The 20,747-nt window shown below is 44.3% G+C and overlaps 1 protein-coding gene across 1 annotated transcript; it reads right to left on the reverse strand.

Annotated features, from left to right (window-relative positions):
- Positions 1-12,230: 12,230 nt before the first annotated feature.
- LOC122430733 (pregnancy-associated glycoprotein 2-like) lies at positions 12,231-19,704 on the reverse strand. The gene is made up of 8 exons (XM_043451554.1): positions 19,564-19,704; positions 18,663-18,780; positions 18,445-18,563; positions 17,075-17,274; positions 16,109-16,222; positions 14,077-14,221; positions 13,891-13,989; positions 12,231-12,383 (listed from the first exon to the last, which is right to left on the reverse strand). The coding sequence occupies exons 1-8, from the start codon at positions 19,702-19,704 to the stop codon at positions 12,231-12,233; spliced, it is 1,089 nt and encodes a 362-aa protein (XP_043307489.1).
- Between the last annotated feature and the right edge of the window lie 1,043 nt (positions 19,705-20,747).

A 20,747-nucleotide genomic window follows, 5' to 3' on the forward strand; every position in this document is an offset into this window, starting at 1 on the left:
CTCCGGGTATCCATCACTGTGGGGAAACTTTTCATCATTAACCTAGATGTTTTATCATCAGTGCTGTATAGATGGAGAAGTCTTGAGGCTACTGTAAGAATAAGACTTAAAACCAGAGGCAGGAGGCTTAAGTCCAAATCCTGAGAACACCAGAGAACTCCTGACTCCAGAGAACATTAATCGATAGGAGCTCACCAAACGCCTGCATACCTACACTGAAACCAAGCACCACCCAAGGGCCAACAAGCTCCAGAGCAAGACATACCACACAAATTCTCCAGCAACACAGGAACATAACCCCGAGCCGCAATATACAGGCTGCCCAAAGTCACACCAAACCCAATGACATCTCAAAACTCACTACTGGACACTTCATTGCACTCCAGAGAGAAGAAATCCAGCTCCACCAACCAGAACACCAACAAAAGCTTCCCTAACCAGGAAACCTTGATAAGCCACCCGTCCAACCCCACCCACAGTGAGGAACCTCCACAATAAAGAGGAACCACCAACTGCCAGAATACAGAAAGGCCACCCCAAACACAGCAATATAAACAAGATGAAAAGGCAGAGAAATACCCAGCAGGTAAAAGAACAGGATAAAGCCCACCAAACCAAACAAAAGAGGAAGAGACAGGGAATCAACCTGATAAAGAATTCCAGATAATGATACTGAAAATGATCCAAAATCTTGAAAACAAAATGGAGTTACAGATAAATAGCCTGGAGACAAGGAATGAGAAGATGTAAGAAATGTTTAACAAGGACCTAGAAGAAATAAAAAAGAGTCAATATATAGTGAATAATGCAACAAATGAGATCAAAAACACTCTGGAGGGAACCAACAGTAGAATAACTGAGGCACAAGATAGGATAAGTGAGGTAGAAGATAGAATGGTAGAAATAAATGAAGCAGAGAGGAAAAAAGAATTTTAAAAAATGAGGACAACCTCAGAGACGCCTGGGACAATGTTAAACGCCCCAACATTTCAATCATAGGAGTTCCAGAAGAAGAAGACAAAAAGAAAGGCCGTGAGAAAATACTTGAGGAGATAATAGTTGAAAACTTTCCTAAAATGGAGAAGGAAATAGATACACAAGTCCAAGAAACCCAGAGAGTCCCCAACAGGATAAACCCCAAAACACATATTAATCAAATTAACAAAGATCAAACACAAAGAACAAATATTAAAAGCAGCAAGGGGAAAACAACAAATAACACACAAGGGGATTCCCATAAGGATAACAGTCGATCTTTCAACAGAAACTCTTCAGGCCAGAAAGGAATGGCTGCTGCTGTTGCTAAGTCGCTTCAGTCGTGTCTGACTCTGTGAGACCCCACAGACGTCATCCCACCAGGCTCCCGCATCCCTGGGATTCTCCAGGCAAGAACACTGGAGTGGGTTGCCATTTCCTCCTCCAGTACATGAAAGTGAAGAGTGAAAGTGAAGTCGTTCAGCCATGTCCGACTCTTAGTGACCCCATGGACTGCAGCCTACCAGGCTCCTCCATCCATGGGATTTTCCAGGCAAGAGTACTGGAGTGGGGTGCCATTGCCTTCTCTGGAAGGGAATAGCAGGACATACTTAAAGTGATGAAAGAAAAAAAACCTACAGCCCAGATTACTGTACCCAGCATGGATCTCACTCAAATATGGAGGAGAAATCAAAAGCTTTACAGACAAGCAAAAGCTGAGAGAATTCAGCACCACCAAATCAGCTCTCCAACAAATGCTAGAGGATCTTCTCTAGACAAGAAACACAGAAAGGGTGTATAAACACAAACCCAAAACAACAAAGTAAATGGCAATGCAATCATACTTATCAATAATTACCTTAAATGTAAATGGGTTGAATGCCCCCAACCAAAATACAAAGACTGCCTGAATGGATATGAAAACAATACCCCTATATATGTTGTCTACAAGAGACCCACCTCAAAACAAGAGACACATACAGACTAAAAGTGAAGGGCTGGAAAAAGATATTCCATGCAAATAGAGACCAAAAGAAAGCAGGAGTAGCAATACTCATATCAGATAAAATAGACTTTAAAATAAAGGCTGTGAAAAGAGATAAAGAAGGGCACTACATAATGATCAAAGTATCAATCCAAGAAGAAGATATAACAATCATAAATATATATGCACCCAACATAGGAGCACCGCAGTATGTAAGACAAATGGTAACAAGTATGAAAGGGGAAATTACAATAACACAATAACAGTAGGAGACTTCAATGCCCCACTCACACCTATGGATAGATCAACTAAACAGAAAATTAACAAGGAAACACAAAGTTTAAATGATACAATAGACCAGTTAGACCTAATTGATATCTATAGCACATTTCACCCCAAAATAATGAATTTCACCTCTTCTTCAAGTGCACACGGAACCTTCCCCAGGATAGATCACATCCTGGGCCATAAATCTAGCCTTGGTAAATTCAAAAATATTGAAATCATTCTGAACATCTTTTCTGATTTTGTCAATTACAGGAGAAAAACTATTTAAAATTCCAACATATGGAAGCTTGAACAACACGCTGCTGAATAACCAACAAATCACAGAGGAAATCAAAAAAGAAATCAAAATATGCATATAAACAAAGGAAAATGAAAACACAACAACCCCAAACCTATGGGACACTGTAAAAGCAGTGCTAAGGGGAAGGTTCATAGCAATACAGGCTTAACTCAAGAAACAAGAAAAAAGTCAAATAAATAACCTAACTCTACACCTAAAGCAACTTGAAAAGGAAAAAATAAAGAACTCCAAGGTTAGTAGAAGTAAAGAAATCTTAAAAATTTGGGCATAAATACATAAGCAGATGAATGGATAAGAAAGCTGTGGTACATATACACAATGGAATATTACTCAGCCATTAAAAAGAATTCATTTGAATCAGTTCTAATGAGGTGGATGAAACTGGAGCCCATTATACAGAGTGAAGTAAGCCAGAAAGATAAACACCAATACAGTATACTAACGCATACATATGGAATTTAGAAAGATGGTAACAATAACCCTATATGCAAGACAGAAAAAGAGACACAGATGTATAGAACAGACTTTTGGATTCTATGGGAGAAGGCGAGGGTGGGATGATCTGAGAGAACAGGATCAAAACATGTATATTATCAAGTGTAAAACAGATCACCAGTCCAGGTTGGATGCATGAAACAAGTGCTCGGGGCTGGTGCACTGGGATGACCCAGAGGGCTGGGATGGGGAGGGAGGTGGGAGGGGGGTTCAGGATGGGGAACACATGTGAATCCATGGCTGATTCATGTCAATGTATGGCAAAAACCACTACAATATTGTAAAGTAATTAGCCTCCAACTAATAAAAATAATTGGGGAAAAAATTGGGACATGAATAAATGCAAAAGAAACAAAGGAGACCATAGCAAAAATCAACAAAGCCAAAAGCTGGTTCTTTGGGAAGATAAATAAAATTGACAAACCATTAGCCAGACTCATCAAGAAACAAAGGGAGAAGAATCAAATCAACAAAGTTAGAAATGAAAATGGAGAGATCACAACAGACAACACAGAAATACAAAAGATCATAAGAGACTACTATCAGCAAATATATGCCAATGAAATGGACAACTTGGAAGAAATGGACAACTTGGAAGAAACGGACAAATTCTTAGAAAAATAAACTTTCCAAAACTGAACCAGGAAGAAATAGAAAATCTTAACAGACCCATCACAAGCACGGAAATTGAAACTGTAATCAGAAATCTCCCAACAAACAAAAGCCCAGGAACAGATGGCTTCAGAGCTGAATTCTAACAAAAATGTAGAAAAGAGCTAACACCTATCCTCCTCAAACTCTTCCAGAAAATCGCAGAGGAAGGCAAACTGCCAAACTCATTCTATGAGGCCACCATAACCCCAATATCAAAACCAGACAAAGATGCCACAAAAAAAAAGAAAACTACAGGCCAATATCACTGATGAACACAGATGCAAAAATCCTTAACAAAATTCTAGCAAACAAGATCCAAAAACATATTTAAAAGATCATACATCATGACCAAGTGGACTTTATCCCAGGGATGCAAGGATTCTTTAATATCCACAAATCAATCAATGTAATATACCACATTAACAAATTGAAAGATAAAAACCATATGATTATCTCAATAGATGCAGAAAAAGCCTTTGACAAAATTCAACAACCATTTATGATAAAAACTCTCCAGAAAAAAAAAAAAAACCGTCCAGAAAGCAGGAATAGAAGGAACATACCTCAACATAATAAAAGCTACATATGACAAACCCACATCAATGGTGAAAAATTGAAAGCATTTCCCCTAAAGTCAGGAACAAGACAAGGGTGCCCACTCTCACCACTACTATTCAACATAGTTTGGGAAGTTTTGGTCACAGCAATCAGAGTAGAAAAAGGAATAAAAGGAATCCAGATTAGAAAAGAAGAAGTAAAACTCTCACTGTTTGCAGATAACATGATCCTCTACGTAGAAAACCCTAAAGATTCCACCAGAAAATTACTAGAGCTAATCAATGAATATAGTAAAGCTGTAGGATATAAAACTAACACAGAGAAATCCCTTGCATTCCTATATACTAACAATGAGAAAACAGAAAGAAAAATTAAGGAAGCAATTCCATTCACCATTGCAATGAAAAGATACAAAAGACTTATATATAGAAAACTATAAAACACTGATGAAACAAATCAAAGATGACACAAATAGATGGAGAAATACACCATGTTCATTGATCAGAAGAATCAATATAGTGAAAATGAGTATACTACCCAAAGCAATCTATAGACTCAATGTAATCCCTATCACGCTACCAACAGTATTTTTCACAGAACTAGAACAAATAATTTCACAATTTGTATGGAAATACAAAAAACCTCAAATAGCCAAAGTAATCTTGAGAAAGAAGAATGGAACTGGAGGAATCAACCTGCCTGACTTCAGACTATACTACAAAGCCACAGTCATCAAGACAGTATGGTACTGGCACAAAGACAGAAATATAGATCAATGGAACAAAATAGAAAGCCCAGAGATAAATCCATGCACCTATGGACACCTTATCAATGATGAAGGAGGCAAGAATATACAATGGAGAAAAGACAATCTCTTTAACAAGTGTTGCTGGGAAAACTGGTCAACCACTTGTAAAAGAATGAAACTAGAACACTTTCTAACACCATACACAAAAGTAAACTCAAAATGGATTAAAGCTCTAAATGTAAGGCCAGAAACTATAAAACTCCTAGAGGAGAACATAGGCAAAACACTCTCCGACATAAATCACAGCAAGATCCTCTATGACCCACCTCTCAGAGTCATGGAAATAAAAGCAAAAATAAACAAATGGGACCTAATTAAAAGCTTTTGCACAACGAAGGAAACTATTAGCAAAGTGAAAAGATAGCCTTAAGAATGGGAGAAAATAATATCAAATGAAGCTACTGACAAAAAATTAATCTCAAAAATATACAAGCCGCTCCTTCAGCTCAATTCCAGAAAAATAAATGACCCAATCAAAAAAGGGGCCAAAGAACTAAACAGGCATTTCTCCAAAGAAGACATACAGATGACTAACAAACCCATGAAAGGATGCTCAACATCACTCATCATCAGAGAAATGCAAATCAAAACCACAATGAGGTACTATCTCACGCCAGTCAGAATGGAGGCTATCAAAAAGTACAAACAATAAATGCTGGAGAGGGTGTGGGGAAAAGGGAACCCTCTTACACTGTTAGTGGGAATGCAAACTAGTACAGCTGCTATGGAGAACAGTGTGGAGATTTCTTTAAAAACTAGAATTAGAACTGCCATATGATCCAGCAGTCCCACTTCTGGGCATACACACTGAGGAAACCAAAATTGAAAGAGACACATGTACCCCAATGTTCATCGCAGCACTGTTTATAATAGCCAGGACATGGAAGCAACCTAGATGCCCATCAGCAGATGAATGGATAAGAAAGCTGTGGTTCATATACACAATGGAATATTACTCAGCTATTAAAAAGAATGCACTTGAATCGGTTCTAATGCGGTGGATGAAACTGGAGCCTATTATACAGAGTGGAGTAAGTCCGAAAGCAAAACACCAATATAGTATATTAACTCATATATATATCGAATTTAGAATGATGGCAACAATGACCCTATATTTGAGACAGCAAAAGAGACACAGATGTAAAGAACAGACTTTTGGACTCTGTGGGGGAAGGCGAGTGTGGGATGATTTGACAGAATAACACTGAAACATATATATTACCATATGTGGAACAGATCGCCAGTCCAGATTTGGTGCATGAGACAGGGTGCTCAGGGCTGGTGCACTGGGATGACCCTGAGGGATGGTGTGGGAAGGGAAGTGAGAGGGGTTTTCAGGAAGGGGAACATATATGCACCCATGGCTGATTCATGTCAATGTATGGCAAAAACCCCTACAATATTATAAACTAATTAGCCTCCAATTAAAATAAATAAATTTAAAATTTTTAAAATCTGCTGTTGTTCTTATTTTAGTTCTTCTGTTCTTGTCTTTCTTCCCCCTTCTCACTACATTTCTTTTATTATTTGTTTCAAATGACTGAATTATGATGTGTCCTGGTGTAGTTTTCATATTTCTTGTGCTTTAGTTAGTTGAGTTTTTCTATATGTGGGTTTAAAGCTTTCATCAAATTTGGAAACTTTTCAGCCACTAGTTCTTCAGCTATTTCTCTGTTCTCTTGTCTCTCACTTCCTTGGGGACTCCAGTTACATACATTTTAGTATTCTTAAAGTTGCTTCAAAACTCTCTGATGCTCAGTTTATTTTTTTCCCACAGTTTATTTTCTTTTTTTAAAATATATTGATATTTTGCATAGTTTCAGTTACTATTTCTTCAAGTTCACTGATTTTTTTCCTTTTGTTGTATCTAATTTGCTATTACTTCCATCCAGTATACCTTTTATCCATTTCTAGGAGACTGATGTGAATCCTTTTATATTTTCCATGACTTTACTTAACATGCTCAATATTCTTTAGCTTCTTGAGTATATCAGCCATGGTTGTAGTAACCATTTCAATGTCTTTGACTGCTAATTCTGTTATCTGTATTTTTATGTGTGTTTCTACTGATTGATTCCCCCCCCCCCCCACTATGGAACACATTTTCCTGCTTCTGTGTACATCTGGAAATTTTTAATCAGATGTATATTCTTACCTGTTTGAGTCACCAGGGAAGCCAAATTGGCTGTGTGATGTTGTAAATTTAACCCTGTTGAGTGCTGAATATTTTCATATTTTTATAAATATTCTTGCATTGTTTTGGGACATTGTTAAGTTACTTGAAAACAGATTGATCCTTTGAAGGCTTGCTGTTCAGCTTTGTTAGCTGATATCATACCAGCCTTTAAGCCATAGTTAATTTTCCCCACTACCACAGCAATACCCTCTTCAATGCCATATTCATGTCATCTGCATTAGGAGGTAACTCTGCTCTGGTGGGTGAGGACACAAATTAGTCTTGGCTCAGTTTGAGGGTCAAGGATTGTTCTCTCTAAACCTTATCAGTATTGTCAACACTCAGCAGAAACTTGGAGGGGGATGTCATGAAGATTTCCGAACCGCCCAAGCTATACCCACCTCTCCCAGTGAGTACTGACAGGAAGGGGAGGGAGCTGCTGGAATTAAGCAGAGACTGTGCTCTGCCAGCGACCCGGACTGAACGAAAGAGAACAGACAAGAGACTTGCAGTGCAAGCTGCTGCTCTGGGAAAGTCTATCTCGGGCTCTCCGGAAAATCTCCTCTGCCCCAGAGACAGGACAGTCCTTCAACCTGTCACAACGGAGACCCCGGGCCCCGTTACAGCCAAACCAGTGTGCCCAATCCCGAGGTTTTGGCCACTGGAAGAATGAATGCCCTAAGGCAAGGAGGGAAGAGGAAGCTCCCGCAGTTGTGGGGCTTGCTGACTTGGAAATTAAACAGGGCTGCCAGGGCTCAGAGATACCAGGTCCCCAAGAGCCCATGGTAACCTTAAAAGTGGGGGACCAAAACATTGACTTCATGGCAGATACCGGAGCAGAACTGTCGGTAGTAACAAAACCTGTGGCCCCACTGTCCAAAAAGACTACCACTGTAACTGGGGTATTGGGAGAAGAGATGATTAAATCATTTTGCCAGCCAAGAAACTGTCAGATAGGGGGGCACCAAGTGATTCATGAATTCTTGTACGTTCCTGAGTGCCCAGTACCCCTGTTGGGAAGACACTTGTTCTCCAAACTAAGAGCACAAGTGACTTTCTCCCCTGAGGAGAGACCCACCTTCTGGATGGGCACTATGACTTATTTGCTCTCTCTCAATACCGCCCCCCCTCAAGATGAATGGAGGTTGCATGAGCCTCTGAAGGAAGAACCGGGTGGGCCAGAAGAGCATGAGAGAGAGCTAACTCAATTATTCCCTGAGGTCTGGGCAGAAGACAACCCCCCCTTCCCCCCAGGCTGGCTGAACATCAAGCCCCAGTGATAATAGAACTCAAACCAGGCACCATCCCAGTTAGAAAGCGCCAGTACCCACTACCGATAGAGGCCTGGGCCAGCATACTGCCCCATATCAATAGATTGAAACAAGTGGGCATTCTAGTAGAGTGCCAGTAGGCTTGGAATACACTGATCCTGCCAGTCAAAAAGGAAGGAGGACAGGACTATAGGCCTGTACAAGATCTCAGGCTAGTCAACCAGGCTACTGTGACTTTACACCCCACTGTTCCAAACCCCTATACCTTATTTAGCCTCCTCCCGCCGAGGACTAAAGTTTATACTCACCTAGATCTCAAGCATGCCTTCTTCTGCGTACGCCTCGCCCCAGCGTCATAGCCCATCTTTGCCTTTGAAAGGAAGATCCAGTCGGGGACTCCGAACAGCAACTCATCTGAACTACCCCACAAGGGTTTAAGAATTCCCCAGCCATCTTTGGGGAAGCCTTGGCTTCCGACCTGGACTCACTCCATCCGGAAGAGTATGGATGTCAGCTCCTACAGTACGGGGATGACCTGCTGCTGGCTGCCGAGACCAAGGAAAAATGTTGGGAAGGGACAAAAGCACTGCTCCAGCTGTTGATGGAAGCAGGTTACCGGGTGTCAAAGAAGGCACAGATCTGCAAGGAGGTGGTAAGGTAACTGGGGTTTGTTTTAAAGAAGGGCACAAGGTTCCAGACCCTAATTGAGTCCTATATACTGATGGTACTAGCCTGATAAAACAAGGACAATGGCTGTCAGGTTAGCCAAAATGGAAGGGGCCATCAAGACTGAAAGAGATGGTGGGAATTGCCAAGTGGCAAGTTATTGGTACTGGAGGAGCTGGCACACACTCTGGTAAGCCAGACACACTAAGCGACCCACCTAGGCCATGCTGCCTGCTCACAGGTTAATGCTGCCTCTTGGGGATTCAGACAAAAACCTCCAGGTATTCAGCTGAAAGGCACACTGCCCCTTGAACACCTAGGAGTGGACTTCACTGAAATGAAACCTCACCGACACTACTGTTACCTGTTGATCATGGTATGTACATTCTTGGGATGGGTAGAAGCTTTTCTTACCTGGACTGAAAGAGCATCAGAAGTAGCCCAGGGCCTGCTTAGGGAAATAGCTCCCAGATTTGGATTTCCTACCAGCATTGGCTCAGAAAATGGCCCAGCTTTTGTAGCTGATTTAGTACAATAAGTAAGCAAAACTTTAAACATCAAATGGAAACTGCACACTGCACATAGGCCCAGAGTTCTGAGATGGTGGAATGAACCAACCGGACACTTAAAGAGACTCTCCAAGTGGATCATAGAGACTGACTGCTCCTGGGTGGGCTTGCTTCCGATGGCTCTGCTCAGACTCAGGATGACCCCACAGTTCCAAGGCTATTCTCCATACGAAATTGTGTATGGGAGGCCCCCTCCCATAATAAAACAGGTGTCAACAAATTTGCCTCAGGTAAGGGGGGATAGGATTTTGCAGCAGATGGAACTGGGTAAGGTAATAAATCAGGTAACTAAGTTTGTACAAGAAAGGGTGCCGTTCCCCCTTGGGGAACAGATTCATGAGTTTACACTTGGTGACCAAGTATGGGTCAAAGATTGGAATCTTGATTTACTAGCCCCTTGGTGGAAGGGCCATTATACTGTTATTCTAACTACCCCTACTGCAGTTAAAGTTGCAGGTCCCCTTGGATCCCCTTGGATCCATCATACAAGGGTGAAGAGAGCATACCATGCAGACCCAGAAAATGCTGAGTGGCCTGCACAGAGGGACCCTGCTGACCCTCGAGAGACTAAGACCATCCTTAAGAAGAAGGAAAAGAAGATCCCAGACGAGACCCTTGAGGATGAAGCTGCATAATCAACTCCTGTTGCTTGGTCTCATCAATGGGCACATTCCTACACCAACTTCCACAATACCTCCTACTCTTGGCTATATGGGGCTATGCCTCTGTCTGTGATGGATGGACTTCCCTGTCACCACTCTGCCAAGGAGATTTTAAACCACTCTGCTCTTTTCTGGGACACAATCATAATCTCTCCCTGCTCCCTGGGTGTAAGCCAGACCTACAGTCAATAGACTCAGGTCATAGAGTTACATTTGGTACAAATGCCAGTGTAACAAAAGCCTAACCTACAACAAGCTCTGGTAAATCTACCTTATTTACATGCTAGGTGGACAAGATCTGTGTTTCAATGGTATGAGTATATTGTTGCCTTATTCGTACCCTCTATAGGGACAACAGATATTACGATTAAAGTAGAGGCCTCAATTAATTTCACAAAACAGGCCCTCCTAGATAGAACAAAAGCCATCCAAGCCTTAAATGAATCCATGGCTGATTCATGTCAATGTATGGCAAAAACCACTACAATGTTGCAAAGTAATTAGCCTCCAACTAATAAAAATAAATGGGGGAAAAAATAAAAATAAAAATGAAGAGCAAATCCAAAATAGAATGGCTTTGGACATACTCAGCTGCTCAAGGAGGGACAAGTGCTATAATTAAGGTTGAATGTTGTGTATGCGTTCCTGACTTATCTGGCAATGTATCAACTGCTTTAGATGACATGAAAAACCAGGTAAAAGCAATGTCAAATAAAAACATTCCTTTCTGGACTTCGGTCCTATCTTGGGTGAAGGGCGATTGGTGGAAAACTATGTTTACCATTGTTACAGTTGCCTTGATAGTTCTGCTTTGTGGACCCTGAATTTTACAATGTGTTATGGACTTTGTAACCCGAAGGTTGATGGCATTCTCCCAAATTGGCGGTCGGAAAGCCAGGGTGCAATATATCCCTATGAGTGATGCTCATAATATGCGCTAAGAGCAACAAGAGGGGGCAGTGAAGGAGGAAACAGACAGAGCTGGACGCCATCTTAGGCCAGGCTGCAAACATTAGGCTGCATGCGTGGTCACCCTCCCAATGGACTCTGAACTTTGTGCCCGGTGTCTATAGAAATGGCAGACCAATAGAAAACCAGACCCCCCAGATAAAAGAGCCCCAGGACTTATACTTGAACTCTCCGTTGCCTAAAAGAATATGCTAATTATCTCTGCAACAGAACAAAGTGGTAACTTCCATTATGTTTATCAGGATATGAACACAGGCCTATTGATAAATATCCACTGTTTATCTAGTCTTGTGACACATGAATCATGGGTTACCTTTGATCGTATCTCTCTTTTACCTTGTCCAGACTAGTTTCAAGGAATTAGGGGAGATGGGTTTGAGCAAGTACACTTAGGGTATATAAGGTTTTCACAAAAACTGGTCAGGGTCCTTGGCTAAGAGAAGGTTCTGCCTTGGGCCCTCCAGTATAATAAACTGCACTCCGCTATCTGCATTGTCCTTCTGAGTGAGTTTGTTTCCCAGAACGCGTGGCTACAAGAGTTCCTGCTTTCCCAGATCCCCAAAGTCCATCCAGCAAGTCTCCCCTTTCCTTGAAGCCAGTTAGAGTTGGGCTCCTCTCATTTATGGTTCAGACTTGATTCTAGATCCTACCTGGTTATGATGCACCTCCCTGACCCCAAAGAGAGGCACCCATTCATATTTGCACCACTGAGATAAAATCCTTTATTCTTTACTGAGAATAGGGTTTTACAGAGCAACAAACACAGTTCCTCAGCATTCCTGGGAGGGAGTGCCCTATGTGTGAGTGAGTGTGTTTGGAGTGGGCCTGATTGATTTCTGTAGCAGCCCAGAATTTACACTGCAGGAGCCAGGCCAATTCTGCGGTTTCCTCGATCAAAAACTGAGACATACAGCCTCAGGAAGACGTCACCCAGTATCCAGGTCTCTGATTTGGTCATTTTCTCTGTGCCTCCTACAAAAGTGCTGACGCAGAGGCCGCAAGAAGCCTGGGGGAGACAGAAATGCACACCAGTCAGCTTGAGCCCTTACCTGCTGCCCCCCTCAATATGCAGAGCTGGTAGGTTCTCTGTTTTATTTCCCTCCTTTGTTAAGAATCAAGTGGCTCTCCCCACAACTGCAGAAGAGGGCATACATCCAAGGCTAAGAAGGGTCAATACCTGTGATTTTCCTGAGGGAAGGGAGTGGAAGAGGGGAGGATTGGGAGTTTGGGATTATCAGATGCAAACTGATAAAGTGAGGATGGATAAACAATAAAGTCCTACTGTATAGCATAGGGAACTGTATTCAGTATCTCATAATAAACTGTCATGGGAAAGAATAGGAAAAGTATATATGTACATACACACACACGTGTGTGTGTGTGTGTAACTGAGTCATTTTTCTGTATAGTAAAAACTAATATATCTTTGTAAATCAACTATACTTCATTAAATTTTTTTTAAAAAGAACAAGAATGGTCTGTAGTTCCCCTTTCACTGCTGTTTTCCTTCTGTCTTCTTTCCTTCTGACACCGGCTAGATGTTTTCTCTACACAGAATGTCTTTTCTTCTCCTGCTTCCTCACAACCCTGTTCTTCCAAGACTGTGCTCAGGCCCTCTTGGAAGCCTTCCCGAGCTCACAACCACTATCCTTGGCCACTCCAAGCTGGTGCTCCCCTAGTCTGTAGGCTTCATCACCCCTAATCTGTCCCAGTCCCTCCTCTGCACAGCCCCCTGGGGTGCCATGTGCATGGAATCCAGTATAGAGTTGTCTCAACACAAGCAGGCTTCCTCATTCCTCCCTGAGGCTGATGGTTTAGAATTACTGCAATTCCCTCTCTTCCTCAAAGCCTTCCTTGAGCCCATCAGCCTGCTCTGAACTCCCGCAGGGAGCCGATAGGAAGCCTCCACCCTGTGCCGGGACTGAGCAGTCACTGTGCGCCCTTCATTCACCTTAGCATCCATCCTCCCCACAGAGGGGTCAGTACCCCAACTCACAGAGGAGGCCCTGGGGCTTAGCAAGGGGAAGTTGCAGCCAAGGATTAAGGCAATCATGTAATTTATCATCCCAATCTGGACACTTTCGAGATAGGAAGGGAGACTGCTAAACACTATGGTGGGACAGCACCCTGGGACTGTCCTCAGCCAATCCCCCTTGTCACACCGTCTATTTCAGGGATTGCTTAGAGCTGACTTTCCATGTTTCTGCATCTGAGGTCTCTGGTTGAACTGAAGGTCTGTGAGGGCAGAGACCCTTAATGTTCTCCTTTTCTTTAACTCCCACCGTGCCAGCACGGGTGGTGTCTCTACACTTATTTCAGAAGGAGGGATGTCCCAGACTCCCCTTTACTCTCACATGGTTGATTTTGCCGGAGGCACTGGCCCAACCACAAGGGCTCAGCAGCATCTGTAATGGTGCAACTGGGCCTGCAGAGGGCGCTGTCCTCTCGGCAGCAGCCCAAGGGTTCCTGCAAGTCCCAGATTTCAGAACCGGCCCCCAGGGCTGGCCCCTCACCCTCAACATGTAGTTTTCAGGGCGCATTGGGTAGTCAACGCCATTGATGGTGAAGACGACAGGAGGGATTGTAGTATTGACGCGATTTGAAATCAAGTTCTGTGAAAGAAAAAGGGAGAGAGGTCAGCCCAGCAAATCCCTGTTGTGTGGGCAGCCCTGGAGTGAACCTGTAACAAGATCCTTCACCCGGCAACCTTTGAAAGGCCTGGCGCCGATGAGTCTCTGAATCTTGGTGATCAGTCTTGTCGGGCCACACACGGATGGGTTCCCAGTGTCCAGAATGGCCTGACATCTATTGGAACAACCGATCACTTTCCCATTCATGGAGATCCTGGGAGACAGTGGGACAAAGCAGGCGCCAGGGTCACTCTGAGGTCTCCCCCAGGAATACCCCTTCTTTGACTATCTCCAGAACAGTCCTTCAGCTCTTGCCCTGACTCTGTTTCCCTTTGCTCTGCGCACATCACCTTCTTTGACTTCCTTTCAGTTCCTGCATGCACCAGGCTCTTCCTACCTCAGGTCGTGGACTTGTGCTGGTGCCCTTCCTAGAAGACCCCCATCACCTTTGTATAGCTCATATGTCCTCATGTTCCAAGTTCCAGCTTAACTATCCCATTCTCAAGGAAGTCTTCGCTCTGAACTAGATCAGGCTCCGGTCTTGCTCAGTCTCTGTAGACTCTTCCTCATGTCTAGCATGTACCAAAGTGGTAAATCACTATGTATGTGAGTCATTCCATGTATGTTTGCCTTACTAGATGTACGGCAAGTTGTATCCTCAGTGCCTTCCTTGAGAACCTGGCACTTGTGGAACAAATGAATGAAAAAATGCGACTGGATACAGACACCTGTATCTGGCCAATAATGGGTCAACTCACACATTGAAGATGGAGGTTCCCCCGGGTAGCAGATGCTCAGACTGGTGGTGGGGGAGACCAGACTGCCCTGGGAGTGGGTGTCTCCCAGCACCACCCCTTTACAGTGACACTGAGGCCCCTGCCAGGCAATGCCTGAGTTAGCTCAGGGGACCTCCAAAGGGTACCTAAGCTTTTTTTCTGAGGATATCACCCAGAGTCCCATCATTATTGCCACTTGTTCTCATGCCACTCCTGGACCCCAGCTTTCTGATTCTCTCAGTCACAGCCCCTGCCCCATTGTGTGCCCAGGGTTGGGAGTGGGTGACTATGGCTAGGTGGTTTGTTTCTTTCTGTGAGTTGCTTTTAGGTCTCAAGAATGCAGACAGGGACTTCCCTAACCACTAGTTCTAGTGGTTAGGAATTGCCCTTCCAATGCAGGGGACACGGGTTGTTGGGGAACTAAGATCTCACATACCACCAGGCAACTAAGCTCAAATAGCTCAAAGAGAGCCTGCATGCTGCAACTGATGAGCCCAAGGCCTGCAAACAGGGAGCTCAGGCATTCTAGAGCTAACGGTCCACAACAGTTGAAGCCATCACACTGCAACTAGGGAAGCCTCCATGCGCCACAACTAGAGAAAGCCTGTGCTCTGGAAAATGCAGTCAAAATAAAAGACACGAAGGCAGCCAACCTCTCTCCACTGCTAGGTAGCTTCTCCCTAAAGAGACTAGTTTTCCTGGGTTTGTCCAGGACTTTGTTTATGAAAGTGAAAATGAAAGTGAAAGTCACTCTGTCGTGTCCAACTCTTTGCGACCCTATGGACTTTATAGTCCATGGCTAAACTGGCAATTTTGTGTACTGAGAACCCCTTCGGTCTCAGATAGCTACAGGTGTCTTATCACAACCCTGTTCAGGCTGGTGAAATTCTCCTTAATCTTCTATTCACTGCATATTAGGGTCCTCAAACCATGCTCCCCACCTCACAGCGTGGTAGATACACCCCTTCCAGAGCTACACATATCGACTTGGACCCTAGTCAGGACCCTGGTCAGAGCCCTGATCAGGAGTCCTGGGGCAATTATGGGTGGTGTGTGTATCTCTGTATTTCTGTGTCTGTTCATGTGCAAGTCTGAGTGTGTCTGTGTGTTTCTGTGTGTGGATCCATGTGCCTGTGCATATTTATATGTGTGCCTATGTGTGTGTTTCTGTGTGTGTCATTGTGGGTCTATATGTGTGTCTCTATGGGTGGAGAATATAACTGTGTGTGACTGTGTGTCTGTGCATGCATCTGTGTGTGTCTGCCTGTGTCTGTGTACACATGTGGTAACATCACTTGGGGTGGCCCTTAGAGGAAGAGGCTTACCGATCCATAGTTATCTGCCAGTAACGAGATTCAGACACTGGTATCCAGTTGAGTTTTCCCTTGTGATAGGAATGGTCCACCCCACCAAGCATCAACACACTGTCATTCTTCTTGCTGGAGAAGGAAGAGGGAGTGTCATTGGAGGAAAGTAATGCCAGGCAATGACTGAGGGCTGTGCTTATTCACACATCAGAGGTGCTACTACTGTCCCCATTTTACAGATGCAAAAATTGAGGCATGTAGGGACTGAGAACCTGACCAAGGTTGGTCACTGGCTAATCAGAGGCACAGAAGTGGTTAGAAGCTGGGCAGTCTGGCCGGGCTTTGACCACCCTGCCTTCTGAAGAGAGCCTGGTCCCCTCTAGTGCCATGAGTGCTCAAAGATAACATCGGACGGCTCCCTGTGGGAGGGCTCTAGCTTCCCCTTGTCTAAACTATCATTCTTCAAAAGAGCTCAGGCCAGGGGGTGCTAAAGGCATGGGTTCAGGCTCACCCAGGGTTGGATTCACTGGCCTGTGACCTGTGCCGTCCATGGGGCTCATGCTCACAGATCCCACATTTTCATTTTTCACTGGTTCCTGCAAATTGTAGCTAGTCCTGGGCTCCCGGTGAAATGCTGAGTGAGGAAACATTCCTGCCATCCCTCTCCTTTTTCCATATCAAATCTATCAGCAAATCCTGTTGCCTTTTTCTCCAACCCATTTCCTGTCACCTTCCATTGCTCTCCCTCTTCCCTCCATCTGCCTGGACCAAGCTGCTGCCCTTGAGCCAATGAGCACAGCTCTGTTCCAATACAACGTTATTTACAAAAAAAAACAGTGGTGGGGATAGGTGGGGCCCTACGGCCATAGTTCTCCTGGGCCAGACTATCAGGAAACCTCTGGATCAGGTGGTCTATAATGTTTTATGCAAGTGCAAGCATCTTAAAACTAATCTGAAGAGAGGGCTTGTCCAACTAAGACTTACGTGTTCAAATAGAAGGCAAACACAGGCTCAGAAATTATTCCTTGTTGCATCAGGTTGTCAAAGAAAGGGGTGATCCCGACGGTGGCAAGAGTGGGATAGCCCAAACCCAGGATTCCCTCAAAAGGTACACACGGCAGGATCTTGCTCGTCTGCCTCTGGCTCACAGCAAAAGTCTGGTTCTTGACGACAACATTCCCAATCTGTGGGAAAGGAGAGTGTTCCCACATAAAGGACTGGGAAGTGGGGTTGGGGAGGAGATGCCATTAGCACTGCAGAGAAGAACTGAGGCCTGGCTGTGTCTTGGGTTGATCTCAGATGGTTAGATCAAGCTGGGACAGGAACTCGGTTTCCATTGGTGTGGGGATGTGGATTTTAACAACACGTGCTTGTCCTGCAAACACCATCTGAGTGAGTCAAATTGGCCTCAGGCTCAGGACAGGACCAAATGGTTCCCACCTGAGGACAAAGTGGGTAGAGAGCAGGGTAGTCTTCTCTTTGGCATCACTGTGATCTCATAACAGAAATGGACTGAATTCATTGCAATGCATCATGGATTCTACATCTGCCCAGGAAGATGTAAGCCTGTTATACAAGGTCGCTGGCTAGGTTCTTATGAAAACTCTGCTTGGAAAACAGGCTTTTGGGGATGTGGGTGTATGTGTATGTGTGTGTGTGAGAGAGAGCAAGATAGAGAGGGAAAATACTCAGGCACTTTGATGGAAGCGGGCCATAGTTTTTATTTGACTCTCAAGGGCACCCTAGAGTGAGAACCCGAACAGGCTCCTCCAATGTGTGTGCCCACCTGCCTTCTCTGCCTGGATACCTGAAGCCCTTGGCTGCCCCCTAGGGGCTCCAGATCAGTTTTATCCTCTCCCCAAATATCCGACACATGCCTGAGTCCTGACTGGTCAGCCCAACTCCACCACCTACCACATGTGTGAACTTTGCAAGGCCCTTGCTTTCTGCACCTCAGTTCCCCTACTTGTATCATGAAGAGAATCAAAGTACCTGCTGCATGGGGTTGTTGCAGGGTTAAATAATGATTACCATGAAAGTGCCCGGCACATTCTGAGAAGATAAAAGGGGGTGATTTTCCCCCATCTCTCCCTGCTACCAGCAAAATGAACCTTGAGCTGCTCAAGGGCAAAGGTGCTGCAAGTCCAGAGCCCAAGCCCCTCTCTGGGTTGGCCACTCCAGGAGGTGCTGTTAGCAAGGGTGCTGTCTCCCTAGGGACAGGGCCATTTAGGATGGGCCTCAAATATCTAAGGGACTTTGGGGAGGACGGGCCCTGTCATCTGGTCCTGCATCTGTTTTATTAGCAGTGGTTGCTCCCAGGGCCAGTCCTGACTCTGCTTCTGTTTCCAGTTTACCCGAACAATGTCACGGCCAAAAAACCCCATGATCCTCCCAAACTTATTGAGATGGTTCATGTGACGGTCTGTGATCTCGAAGGTGGTAGACTCACGAGGGTCGAAGTGTTTGTGTTTACCTGCAGACACAAAAAATGAGGGTATGTCATGTGCCAAGAACCAAGAAGGAAGTGAAAGGGGGAGGACAAGATGGGCAAGGGGAGGGCAATGGTACTCACTACAGCCTGGGTCATGGCAGTAGACAGAGGTCACCCAGAGGTCAGCAAAGCTGGTGTCCAAGAGGACCCTGAACTGTTGAGGGGGTCTTCCAATGCGTATCTTTCCAGTGTAGAATATCTATAGGGACCAGAGAGGGGAGGTTAGGGCAGGCCTGGCTGCAGTGTCCACCCCCAATTCTCAGACACTCTAACCCTCTGGGTGCTCCTTGTCTCCTGACATCATGTTATCATGTTCCAAACACCCCACATCACAGCCTCTGCTCAGACCTTCACTTGAGAAGCTCTCCAGTATCCTCTTTGTATCTAGCATGAGCACTTCCTTCTCCAGGGGACCCTCCTAAGTCACCCCAGACCACCCACTCTAATCTCAGACCATGTCCGATCAACAGCATGCAGGTGACCCTTTCATTTGATATGTGTGCCTCTCTTGTGCATTCTTGAAGAAGAGTTGACACCTCTTTTTCAAATCAGTAACAGTAACTATAGTGTTAGATTTTTATGGCATCACATGCCATGGGGGCTCAGTAACTTTTTACCACTGTCCTTCTTGGATCTACGGAAGCTGAACATGCTCTGCCTAGGGTTTCACACTTGAATGATCTTTTGATCAGCCATGATTGAGCCTTCATCTGTAACTCAATGACTCACTTAAACTAATATCTTTAACACAGATCTGGGGGTTTAACGGTCACCTGGTCATTGCTGGGCCCGGTCACCACAGAGCAAGAGTTGAGGATGAGAATGCCTTCTCCTCTGGGAATGGGGTCCCTGTTCCCACAGTGTTTCTGCCTCCTGCAGGAACCCCAACCCCAACATCCTACGTGGTACCTCCAGATGAGCCCCAGTGCTAGGCCAGAGAACCAGGGGGCACTGGGGAGCACCATCCTCCCAATACACTCACATCCTTAAAGTTTCTCAGGGGAAGTGTAGAGAATTTCTTGTCTTTAGCAGAATTCTGGAACAGGCTGTAAGCGTGTTCTTCCAGGAAACTGTTCATCAAGTTTTTTCTCTTGAGAGTGTCTTGCATGGTGCTCATCTCCATTAGCGGGATTCTTTCACAGAGCAATGAGGAAGAGAAAACAAAGAGGAGGCAGCAGTCAGAAGTCCATGTTCTAGTATGACTGTCATATCTGGCATTGTAATGACACTGTGTATTTTCCAAGCATTTTTGTGAGTGTCATGTTATTATCAAGATGCCATGGAAAGACCATGGCAAAAACCTAGGTCTGAATACAGGTTCTGTCGTGTAATCTTGGGTAAGGCATATGACCATTAGGAGTCTCGGTTTCCTCACTGGTAAAAAGGTAGAATGTAATAATCCCCACTCCCCATATAGAATGTTTTCTGTATTAATTGAAATTATATGATGGATATATCCATTATATAGATGGATATAATGTACTTGATATATAGGATGTCTCAACAGTGATGGTCATTAGCATTGTTGTGGCCATTCCAGTGTATCTTTCTCATAAAAGCTCTTGAGAGGGAGGCAGAGGAGGGATCATTATACTCTTTTTACAGGCTAGAAATCTAAAATGCAGGCAGTTTGTAACTTGGCTGTGATCACACTGCTTTTTGGAAGTAAAACAGCTTAGGAATAATCTTGCTGATCTTCCTTCCTCCAGAGTTCAAGCAGATGAGTAGGTTGAGAGAAGATGCCAACAGATGGAGAACAAATTAAGGAAGTTAAGAGGCTAGAGAAGGAAGGAAGAATCAAAATCGAAAAGAATAAAAGAAAAGAAAAAAATGCAGAGTTCTGCATGCACAGAGACATTCAGAGATGGAGAGATAAAAGAGAGAGATACAGAGATGAAGAAACAGATGCATATATGCACAAGTAGAGAGAAGGCAGAGAGAAGACCAAGAAGCAAAGGCAGGAGAAATGCTATTACACAGGACCACACCTACAGTTGCACAGGTTGTCCACTGAACAATTCCAAGGAGTGCCATTTTCATCTAGGTCATGATGTGACTGAATCCCCCTAGTTGTGAAACCCTGCAGGCTTACCCCAAAACCCTTGGGCCCCATGGTGCCCATGGCAAGGTACTCATCAATAAGTGAGAATTGAACTTTAAGATTGC

Source organism: Cervus canadensis, chromosome 29 (genome assembly GCF_019320065.1).
Source record: "Cervus canadensis isolate Bull #8, Minnesota chromosome 29, ASM1932006v1, whole genome shotgun sequence".
Classification (NCBI taxonomy): domain Eukaryota; kingdom Metazoa; phylum Chordata; class Mammalia; order Artiodactyla; family Cervidae; genus Cervus; species Cervus canadensis.